Source organism: Nansenia antarctica (genome assembly GCF_963989245.1).
Source record: "Nansenia antarctica genome assembly, chromosome: 2".
NCBI lineage: Eukaryota > Metazoa > Chordata > Actinopteri > Argentiniformes > Microstomatidae > Nansenia > Nansenia antarctica.
The window spans coordinates 28,111,826-28,123,627 of record NC_137675.1 but is presented as its reverse complement, the minus strand read 5'-3'; the positions used below and the strand labels follow the sequence as shown (position 1 = coordinate 28,123,627).

General features: G+C 48.3%; 2 protein-coding genes across 2 annotated transcripts in view; one reads left to right on the top strand and one right to left on the bottom strand.

The window, feature by feature from the left end:
- Positions 1 to 6: 6 nt before the first annotated feature.
- LOC308151705 (MHC class II regulatory factor RFX1-like) lies at positions 7 to 3,491 on the top strand. The gene is made up of 5 exons (XM_080524623.1): positions 7 to 62; positions 628 to 836; positions 1,120 to 1,273; positions 1,680 to 1,725; positions 1,898 to 3,491. The coding sequence occupies exons 1-5, from the start codon at positions 21 to 23 to the stop codon at positions 2,146 to 2,148; spliced, it is 702 nt and encodes a 233-aa protein (XP_080380749.1). The 5' UTR covers positions 7 to 20; the 3' UTR covers positions 2,149 to 3,491.
- Positions 3,492 to 6,308: 2,817 nt separating this feature from the next.
- LOC308151887 (DDB1- and CUL4-associated factor 15-like) overlaps positions 6,309 to 11,802 on the bottom strand; it is a gene marked incomplete at its 5' end in the record, with an annotated part of 14,563 nt that continues 9,069 nt past the window's right edge. Inside the window, 5 exons of the mRNA XM_080524778.1 lie at positions 6,309 to 7,277; positions 8,563 to 8,678; positions 8,905 to 9,009; positions 9,708 to 9,790; positions 11,577 to 11,699. Coding sequence (XP_080380904.1) covers positions 7,222 to 7,277; positions 8,563 to 8,678; positions 8,905 to 9,009; positions 9,708 to 9,790; positions 11,577 to 11,699 — 483 coding nt within the window. The 3' untranslated portion in view covers positions 6,309 to 7,221. The remainder of the gene's footprint in view (positions 7,278 to 8,562; positions 8,679 to 8,904; positions 9,010 to 9,707; positions 9,791 to 11,576; positions 11,700 to 11,802) is intronic.

Sequence of the window (11,802 nt, the reverse complement as noted above, 5' to 3'; positions counted from 1 at the left end):
ACACGGCCCAGATCAGCCAGATGCTGTCGGACCTCAACAGGGTCGACTTCACCAACGTCCAGGTCTGTCTGTCTGTCTGTCTGTGTGTGTGTGTCTGGTCTGTCTGTCTGCCTGTCTGTGTGTCTGTCTGTCTGTGTGTGTGTGTGTGTGTGTATCTGTATCTGCCTGCCTGTCTGTCTGTCTGTCTGTCTGTCCGTGTGTGTGTGTGTGTGTGTGCGTGTGTGTGTGTGTCTGCCTGTCTGTCTGTCTGTGTGTGTGTGTGTGTGTGTGTCTGTCTGTCTGCCTGCCTGGTCTGTCTTTTTGTCTGTATGTCTGTCTGTCTGTCTGTCTGCCTGCCTGCCTGCCTGGTCTGTCTTTCTGTATGTCTGTATGTCTGTCTGCCTCTGTCTGTCTGCCTGCATGTCTGTCTGTCTGCCTGCATGTCTGCCTGTCTGTCTGTCTGTCTGTCTGTGTGTCTGTCTGTGTGTCTGTCTGTCTGCCTGCCTGTCTGTCTGTCTGCCTGCCTGTCTGTCTGTCTGTCTGTCTGTCTGTCTGCCTGCCTCTCTGAGAACCAGCGGTTAGACTTGGACCTGAAGCTGTTCTCCCCCCCCTCCCTCCTCCCTCCTCCCCCCCCCCCCCCCCCTCCAGGAGCAGGCGTCGTGGGTGTGCAGGTGTGATCAGAGCGTGGTCCAGAGGCTGCAGCAGGACTTCAAGGCCACCCTGCAGCAGCAGAGCAGCCTGGAGCAGTGGGCCGCCTGGCTGGACGCCGCCGTCTCCCAGGTGCTGAAGCCCTACCAGGACAGCCACGTCTACCCCAAGGCCGCCAAGCTGTTCCTGCTCAAGTGGTCCTTCTACAGGTGAGGGGGTGGGGGGGGTGTGGATGGAAGGGGAGGGGACCAAAGAAACGGTTGGAAATGTCAGAAATAAGTCGATGAATGAATACAGATTATTTTTTTTTCACCTGGCATAATAAACTCACCCGATTTCTCCACCACCTCTCTCTCTATCTCGTTCTCTGTCTCTCCCTCTCTCGCTCTCCCTCCCTCTCTCTCTCTCTCTCTCTCCATTTTGTTCTCTCTCCCTCTCTCTCTCTCTCTCTCCCCCCCTCCCTCCCCTCCCCTTCTCCCCCCCTCCCTCCAGCTCCATGGTGATCAGAGACCTGACCCTGCGCAGTGCGGCCAGTTTCGGGTCGTTCCACCTGATCCGTCTGCTGTATGATGAGTACATGTACTACCTGGTGGAGCACAGGGTGGCCCAGGCCCGGGGGGAGACCCCCATCGCTGTCATGGGGGAGGTACGCACACACACACACAAGCACACACACACACACACACGAGCACACACACACACACACACGAGCACACTAGCACACACACACATACGAGCACACTAGCACAGGCACACAAGCGCGAGCACACAAGCACAGGCACAGGCATGTACACTCACAAGCACACACACAGGAGCACACCCAAGCACACAAGCGCGAGCACACAGGCATGCACGGCCACACACACACACACAAGCACACAAGCACGAGCACACACACACAGGCACATCCATACACACACACACACACACACACCTAAGCATGTCCAGAGCGTGCACTTGTCTACTTTACAATGATATGATTGTGATCCTATCTCTCTCCCTCTCTCTCTCCCCCTCCTCCTCCTCCTCCTCCTCCTCCTCCTCCTCCTCAGTTTGCCAGTGTAGGGAGGAGTCTCCACTCTCTGGACCCTGATAAAGGTAACATCATCCTGTCTGTCTGTGTGTGTCTGTCTGTCTGTCTGTCTGTCTGTCTTTCTAACAACCATTTCTGTTGACCCATGAACGAATGGTCCTTTGGGGATTAGATGTGTTGTAAAGTAAAGATGTATTGATTAAAAACCACTGTGTGTGTGTGTGTGTTCTCTCTCAGACGAGGAGGAGGAGGAGGATGATGAGAGTGATGAAGGGGAGCTGGTGATGCCGTCCAACTCTGCTGGCCTGGAGGGGGAGGGGGGGGGGGGAGGAGGGGGAGGGGGAAGGGGAAGGGGAGGAGTCTATGGAGCCGCCCGCCGCCAAGCTGGCCAGGACAGACCCCCGGGCACTGTTCACCTCACACACACACTGACTCTCTCACACACACACACACAGAATATTGGACATACGCACATACACACTGACTGACACACACATTGACTGACATATATGTGTGGTGGCCTGGGAAAACCCGTCGGATGTCGCTGGCGTTTGTTCGTGGCAAAGAGCAAATATAGATGGAAATCGCGATTTTGATATTATGTGGTATTCTAGTACTTTGAACTCCATACTACATTATGGTGAATAAACATTTTAAGAAAACAAAAGAGAAAGTACTTATTTTTATGTTTTTGTGGTGGGTAGTTTGCTAGCAAAACAACGTCACGTTGAACGTGTCTCATTCTCAGTTAAGCAACGCACGCACACATGAGCGAAAGGAGAGACGATACTTCCACCTGTGTTATTGCCAGTTTACTGATGCTCACAATAAGCATAAAGTAATAAAATCTTAACTAGAAGACACACAAATGGATCTGTCCCTCGCATACCGACGAGGCGAGCAGACTACCACCGCATCACAAGCAGACAAACGAGACCGGCCGATCTGCATAGGCTCCTCCCCCGACCCGGAGGAGAAAGGGGAGGATTTCTCCCCTTTCACTTTTTTTGACATGCTACATTAAAATGCTCATAACTTTTTAAAATAAAGGGCTATCTCAGTTATGAATAGCTGAGAACTTCTAATTTATGGAAATATAAAAAAATGAAAATGTCAAAATGCCACCATGTGAAGGGTTTTCCCAGGCCACCACACATATACACACACACACACACAGAATGATGGTCACACGCACATACGCACACACACACCCCATCAAGAGTATCTTATCAAACAGTCATCTCAACTATCATCAGTCCCTCTGACATCACACACACACACGTCACTCACTGCCTTTTCATTGGTTGGCAGCATTTCCTGTCTCATCCCGTCCCTGTCTCAAGTGCAATACGCCACAGTGCTCCTCATGTCAAACCTTGTGTGTACTTTGATCTCTGTTTGTGTGTGTGTGTGTTTGTGTGTGTTTGTGTGTGTACCCACTGACATTTGTATGTACTGTATATGCCTTTATGGTGTGTGTGTGTGAAGGAGAGACTACAATCCCTCGGCTACATAGGGTGTGCGTTCGTAAATACGCTCTGGAAATCTGATCAGCACTCACGGAAAGCCTCTTGTCCAATCAAATTACTTGGGCCTCTTCATGACGTTGAACCCAGTGTGCGCTCCGGCGCTCTCAGAGCGAATTTACGAACTCAGCCTTATGCCTTTCATTCATATCATAATGTTGCCATGGTTCCTCATTACCTCCATTGTGACACGCGTCCAGACAGTAACACCCCCCCCCCTCCCTCACTAATTCCAACCATGACCATTAGGGGAGATGGAGCTACGAAGCGACCGAATTATGGCGAGTTTACACCGATCCATTTCTCTCAGGTCTGCGTTCATGCCGTTGGGGTTAGGGGGGGGCTAGTGGTTGATTTGGGGTTAGGGGGGACTAGTGGTTGATTTGGGGTTAAGGGGGCTAGTGGTTGATTTGGGGTTTAGATTTTTGGCATTTAGCAGACGCCTTTATCCAAAGCGACTTACAACAAATGCATTTGTCCAAGTAAGTGAATCATCTATCCATCAGTCATCATAATAAATAATAATCTATGCCAAAACCTGGTCATTGGCAGTTAACAATGCTAGAAAAATGTATAGTAGAGAAACTGTCCAGGGGGGTAGTGGGTATCCACTCTAGGTACAGAGTGCAGGACCGCATGTTGGAACCCAGCCGTTGCCCTGACTGCCATAGAGGGAGACTAGGAGACTCAGCACACGCTTCACTGAACTCTAGAATGCTAAACGGACTGCACTTATACAGCGCCTTATTCCAAAGCGCTTTACAACGGCCTCTCGTTCACACACACATTCACAGTTCACACACCAATGGCGGCAATCTACCACGCAAGGCGCCGGCCTGCCCGCTCATTGGGAGCAATTTGGGGTGTGTCTTCAGTGTCTTGCCCAAGGGCACCTCGACCTCGACGTGTGACCAGCCGGGGCTCGAACCGCCGACCTGGCGATCATTAGACGCCGGCTCTACCTCCTGTGACACAGCCGCCCCCCCCCTCACTCTAAAATAACCACTAAAGAGGTTCTGGATACACACCTGCCTATGCAACCTGTCTCAACCGTCACAGGTGACCTCATGTTTCTGACCTATCATATCAGACCTCAGGTGTCTGATATGTTGAATGTTATCATCATCATCACGCTCTCGTCTAACCTTATCTTTATTTTTTATTGTGAAGTAGTATGAAAAAAAAAAAAAGTTTTGTTTCAGTTACGTTTTCTTTCTTTCTTTCTTCTGCTTCTTTTGTTGTTGTTGTTGTTGTTGTTGTTGTTGTTTTTCCAAATGTGGCCAATCAAGAGACTGCCTGTACGTGCCTTTGTGGAGTTGTCGAGTGCAAAACTCGTAAATAAAGTAAGTTAAGAAAGGTTTTACGTTTGTCTATGGACGTCTAGAGGTGGTTCAGTCGCCTTTCTGTCTTTGATGATGCGTGTGACGAGACATGTGACAAGACATGTGATGAGACGTGATGAGTAGAGACGTGGCATCATTCATCATGTTCTTCTCTTGTTTACCAATGCATTATCCTCCTCTCTCCATCCATCCATCATCTCCATCCATTTACGCACGCACACGCACACACACACGACACACCAAACAGTAGGCAAGCAAAACGGATTTTAGCACACACACCAAACAGTCAGCAAGCAAGACAGATTTTAGCACACCGACACAATCCAAATAGTGAAAATACCTCTGTTATCAAACTTTGCTGAGGTGCTGGAACTGAAGAGTATCAGTAGAGTGCACACTGACACACACACACACACACACACACACACACACGGCAAGCAAGACAGATTTTAGCACACCGACACACACACACACACACACATACCAAACAGTCGGCAAGCAAGACAGGGATAAATAACACACACACACACACTAAGCCAGAGAGAATACACAAGTTAATAAAGTAATATCCAACCAACAGTCAGACCTTTTCAGACAGAGCTGTTCTGTGATTGGGTTACAGGACAAGGTCAAAGCTTGCACCAACCAATCGGGTGGAGAGATGACAGGAAACGCATTCCTTGTATCCATGGCAACCTAGCCACTATGCCAGCTACAGTGACCTCCATAACTAATGGAAAGAGGAAATAGTGTTTTGTCTTCTTTAATATAAGATTAAAATATTGATAAGATGATGCTTTGTCCCCAATGAATGAATGAATCAATCGGAATCACCAATGGTCAGCTCAGTTGGACAGTTTGAAGAGGTTTATTCGTCTGATCAGAGATTCATCTTGTTTCATGCGTTTACAATCATGAATGGACCTCTCCTCCCATGCACCCAGTCTTATGGTCCAAATAACTGCTGAGTTAGCCCTCAGCTGTGTAGTTGTCAATCATGAACGGGCTGTTTTGCCTGGCAACTCTGGTCATACGATTCCTGACTTTCCCTAAATATATTGACCTCTTGACCCACTCTCCCTTGCTGGCTATTTGACCTACTTTCGTGACCCAGATATGTTAGCCTAGCCAGCAGTTTCACACAAGAGAGCTGCCTAGTGAGTTCATGTTTAATGTCTACAAATTATCTATGCACACTTATGAAAACACATCATAACAAATATGTATAATAATATATATATTTCAAACTGTTTGGGAGTATAGAGCTATTTTTTTTTTTTAAATAAAAGGCTTCCTCTTTCCAATAGGGTGTATTTGTTCCAGAAAAGCGTTTTAGAATAGTAGACTGTAAATATCTACAGAAACTCTGCATTTATAAGATAGATATTGTCACATTAGTGGAAATTCGAGAGTATTTATTGTATTCCTTAAACCATTATTGCCTTATTTGACCAGTAAAGGTATAACAATAAATAGTATTTTGATGTACTATTCAGAGTATTTAGCTACTGTATTTCTATTGTACAATCACAAATAACACTGTAATATTGGGAAACCTTTGTATTGACACGCACCTGAGTTTAGTTTTTATTCAAATGTGTGAGTGATTCCATCCTGCCATGAACCATTAAATGGAAGAAATTACCACCAACATTTACTAATACTTCTTTTTTTTAAATGTTATTCTAATTCTTTAAAAAAAGATCTATATATATATTTTATTTTATTTTATTTTTTTTAATTCACAAGGACGCCGACAACACACACGGTAACTCCTTTATTTTTATCAAAAATATTTCTCGTCAGTCCAGCAACATAACAGCAAGATGACTGGCTGCCCAACTCCCTCTCAGCGCCCCCTGGTGCAATGACACGGAAATACACTACAAAAGAACAAAACCTCTCAATAGTGAAGAACTAGACTGACCAACAGCAGCCCTGGTCCAGCTCTGTGATGCTGCAGGAGTCAAACAGAGACATGGAGCTTCAGACCAGACCAGACCGGTTCAGATCAGACCAAACCGGTTCAGACCAGGTTCAGACCAGACCAAACCGGTTCAGACCAGGTTCAGACCAGACCAAACCAGGTTCAGACCAGACCGGTTCAGACCAGACCAGACCAGACTGGTTCAGACCAGACCAGACCAGACTAAACTAAACCAGGTTCAGACTAAGCCAAACCGGTTCAGACCAGACCAAACTGGACCAGACCAAACCGGGCCAGTCCCAAACAGAGGTGGGTCAGGCCAACTAGACCAAAAACAACCACTTTTTCAACTTCTTAACACATACACACCTCTCAAAACCAGCAGTAAACGCAACACACACAAACACACACACACACTCCTCTCAAAGACACCTCTCACATACAATAACACAGTAAACATTAAAATGAAGAAAGAAAAAAAACACACACACAAAACAAAAGAAAACACATCTTTGTTCAGTCCAGCTCTGGATGAATGGGTGCAAATACAGTATATATAGTTCACAATTATTAAAATTAGAAAAAAAACTAAAAACATGACATATGTAAAGTTGCCCGATGCTTGGCCCTAACAGTCGTACACTCAGACAAAACGTGGGCCCTGGTGCACTGGACTTAAGCATATCAGGTGAGGCAGAGTGTGTGTGTGAGTGTGTGTGACACACTCAGAGAGCCTCTGTGGTGAAGGGCACCCCTCTGTTCTCCTCATAGTACGATCCAGGTGCTCCGGTCGGTGTCTGCCAGCACCTGGAGGGAGGAGCCTAGGGAGGGAGAGAGAGGGGGGGGAGAGGGAGAGAGAGGGGGGGAGAGAGGGAGGGATAGGGGAGGAGGGAGGGGGGAGAGGGAGGGATATGGGAGGAGGGAGGGGGGGAGAGGGAGAGAGAGGGGGGGAGAGAGGGAGGGATAGGGGAGGAGGGAGGGGGGGAGAGGGAGAGAGAGGGGGGGAGAGAGGGAGGGATAGGGGAGGAGGGAGGGGGGGATAGGGGGAGAGGGAGAGAAAGGGGGGGAGAGGAGGGAGGGAGGGAGAGGGGGGGAGAGGAGGGAGGGAGGGATAGAGGAGGAGAGGAGGGAGGAAGGGATAGGGGGGGAGAGAGGGAGAGAGAAGGGAGGGAGGGATAGGGGGGGAGAGGAGGGAGGAAGGGATAGGGGGGGAGAGGAGGGAGGAAGGGATAGGGGGGGAGAGGAGGGAGGAAGGGATAGGGGGGGAGAGAGGGAGAGAGAAGGGAGGGAGGGATAGGGGGGGAGAGGAGGGAGGAAGGGATAGGGGGGGAGAGGAGGGAGGAAGGGATAGGGGGGGAGAGAGGGAGAGAGAAGGGAGGGAGGGAGAGGGGGGGAGAGGAGGGAGGGAGGGAGAGGGGGGGAGAGGAGGGAGGAAGGGAGAGGGGGGGAGAGGAGGGAGGGAGGGAGAGGGGGGGAGAGGAGGGAGGAAGGGATAGGGGGGGAGAGGAGGGAGGAAGGGATAGGGGGGGAGAGGAGGGAGGAAGGGATAGGGGGGGAGAGAGGGAGAGAGAAGGGAGGGAGGGATAGGGGGGGAGAGGAGGGAGGAAGGGATAGGGGGGGAGAGGAGGGAGGAAGGGATAGGGGGGGAGAGAGGGAGAGAGAAGGGAGGGAGGGAGAGGGGGGGAGAGGAGGGAGGGAGGGAGAGGGGGGGAGAGGAGGGAGGAAGGGATAGGGGGGGAGAGGAGGGAGGGAGGGAGAGGGGGGGAGAGGAGGGAGGAAGGGATAGGGGGGGAGAGGAGGGAGGAAGGGATAGGGGGGGAGAGAGGGAGAGAGAAGGGAGGGAGGGATAGGGGGGGAGGGAGGGGGGGAGAGAGGGAGGTTAGCAGATGTCACATCACAAGATTAACATTCAACTGCCTTCCCCCACAAGAGGTGAAATACAGTTTACGTGAGTGGTTGTGTGTGTGTGTGTGTGTGTGTGTGAGAGTGTGTGTGAGAGTGTGTGTGTACGTGCGTGTGTGTGTGTGTGTGTGTGTGTGAGAGTGTGTGTGTGTGTGTGTGTGTGTGTGTGTGTGAGTGCATGTGTGTGTGTGTGTGTGTCCACACCTTTGTGCAGGGCCTCGTTGGTCATGCGGTTGATGTAGCGGGAGCTGCTCTCAGGAATGAGCCACTTCATCACCGTGTTCACACACGACTTCCTGTAGGAACTCCACACACTCCCACTGAGAGAGAGGGGGGGGGGGAGAGAGAGAGGTGGGGGGAGAGTAAATTATATTTGTACCCTTTTTTTCTACACTATACAGTGTTTGTTTACAACTAAAGCAATCATCATCATTTCAAAGACTAACATTTTTCTACCATGACATATCCATATTCTCCTAAAAACAGAAAAGGGGGGGGGTGGAGGTAACAAGAGTGGGAGAGGAAAACAATGAATGAAACCCTCACCTGTTCTGACCCTTGACCTCTGTGAGGTCACCGACGCCCACAGTGCGACACATTCCGGTGTTGAGGTCCCAGCTCACCTGCAGGCTGGAGTGGTAGGTGTTGGGCCTGGGAACACACACACGCAGTTACAGCAGAGGGGGCTACTCCGAGAGACAGATTTTCTGACAGTTAGGCTAGGCTCAGGTTTGCTGTGACAGAGCTGTGATTTATTTAATTTTATTAATTGAGTCTCTCTCTCGTTCTCTCTCGTAGGCAGCAGTGGGGATTACTCACCCAATCCATTACATTGCAGTATTTTTGGCTTGACTAGCGAGTTTGTGTTGTGATACTCAACAACATTGAAACGTAGTTCCGTGTTTCAAAAGAAAAGTCTGAACATTTTGATTGGTTGCCGACATGCGGATCAAAACACTAGAACGTGTCACATATGGCCAAACTAACCAAATTTGGGGGGAAATGCTCCCTGATTCGGACCAAACGAGCTAGGTGTGAACGCGCCGCGCCCTTAGATGAAGATCAGATCACATTTTATGACCAATTAACGCAGAAAACCAGGTCATTCCAAAGGGTTCACATACTTTTTTCTTGCCACTGTATATAAAACCTTGAAATTAAAAAAGGCAGAGATTCAAAATCTTGATGCACTAAACACCTGTTTACACGCCAAAAATACACTACAAACTACATGTGAGAGAATAAACAACCTTTTGTTCTTAGAGAGGAAGAGGAAACAGCCTGGCTGGCAACCAGTCAGAGAGACACGCACTGACACACACACACACACACGTAGAGAGACAGTGTACCTGCAGTGCTTCTCCTCTGCATTGGAGAAGGCCAGCAGCAGCAGGCCGATGTTGATCACCACTGTGTTGGTCTCTGGACACACCTGGCACACACACACACACACACCCACACACCCACACACACCCACACACACCCACACACACACACGGAGTTAGTATTCGTGTGTGTCAGAGACAGAAAGAGAGAAAGTGTGTTTGTGTGTGTGTGTGTCAGGGTTTCCGTTAACCGGTAATTACCGGTCTTTGTCCGATAAAATCTGTTGAAGTCCGACATTTTTAAACCTCTTCGGTCATATTGTCCGGTGAAAATAATTCCCTTTAAGCACAATTTGAATACAATTTGCTAAAATTTATTTGTCACATATTCTGATTCCTTCTACATTAAAAAAGACGAATATATAGGCTATATGTTTTCTTTTATTATTAATGTGTAGACTAGCCTACGCGATGACAAACAGCGGCAGGGTTGCCAGATGGGATTGACAATCTAGTCCGCTAAATAACCGCTAAACCCAGTAGCCCATTCGGCGGTAACCCCCCCCATCTGGCAACCCTGTCTCTCAACGGCGCGAGTAGTTTAGTCAGTTAATTTAGTTTGATCTAGTCTAAATAAAACCACTGCAGTGACCGGAGTCAAGGTTAGTGTTCTGCGTGCTTTGGATGTGCTAGAGCACAGTGAATGACCACCGAGGGCCGTGAGATGCGGCTAGTAAAGGACGCTAGCGGCCATCTCAACCCCGTTCATTGATTGAGCCTGCCGTGCCCGTTCCAGCCCTGAGTCGGGAGATTCAGAGTATAACATCCCCACCATTAATTAGGATTGATTAGATTAGGTTGACAATACCACACTACATTTGAGTTTAGGGATATCAATGTTATATATTTGTGTATATATTTGTGTATGTTTTATCTGTATGTATTACATGTTATAATTGTTCCACATTTGAGACCTGTCTTCCCCCCACTCAGTTATTCAGTCGGTGTCCATCATTTTAGTTCAATTTAGTCTATCTATAGTGTTAGAGTTTAATTTGTGCCACTAAGGTGAAATAGTCCACGGGTGTGTATCCCCCCGATACATCCTCCCCATTCTCATACTCCCGAGTCCGAGTAAGTATGATTTGACAGGCAACTAGACGTAATGCCTTCCCAATCAGCGAGACGTGGTCGTGGTTATAGAAATTACGTTGTTTTATTGATAAAAAGGGTAAAACTGGAAAGAGAATATAGAAAACTTACATTACTGTCGTGAAACTATTTAACACACTTCAGTTAACGTAATGTGGAGTCCGTTCATTGATCGATGCAGTCTGTTCAGTGTGGCGCGCGTTCAGCGCTGGACATAATGGCATAGCGCGCATGCGAATCATGAAAGCCTATATTATTATTATATTTATTATATAGCTCGCATCTAATCGTATCAGATGAGAAATAGACATTAAATGGCATATATAGGCTACACAACAGTAATCACCGCGACAAACAGCTATATTATATTTTAATATGATGACCGGAATATCTCACGTTTGTCCGGTAAATTGAAATCTTCCCGGACACTATGACCGGCGCCAATTTTTTCTAACGGAAACCCTGGTGTGTGTGTGTGTGTGTGTGTGTGTTTGAGAGACAGAGATAGAATGCGTGTCAGTGTGTGTGTGTGAGCCACAGAGATAGAATGTGTGTGTGTGTGTGTGTGTGTGTGTTTGAGAGACAGAGATAGAATGTGTGTCAATGTGTGTGTGAGCCAGAGAGATAGAATGTGTGAGTGTGTGTGTTTGAGAGACAGAGATATAATGTGTGTCAATGTGTGTGTGTGAGCCAGAGAGATAGAATGTGTGTGTGTGTGTGTGTGTGTGCGTGTGTGTGTACATCCAGGATGACGACGTCGTAGTCACTGAAGGAGCAGAACTGCTGCTGCCAGGAGGCGTCGCTGCGGATCACCTCGTTGATCAGATACTCAAAGTCCAGCGTGAGCTGCTCCACACACACACTCTGAGAACACACACACACACACACACACACACACACACCTAGTTAGGTACCAGGGTGAGCTGCTCCACACACACTCTGAGAACACACACACACATCTGGTGAG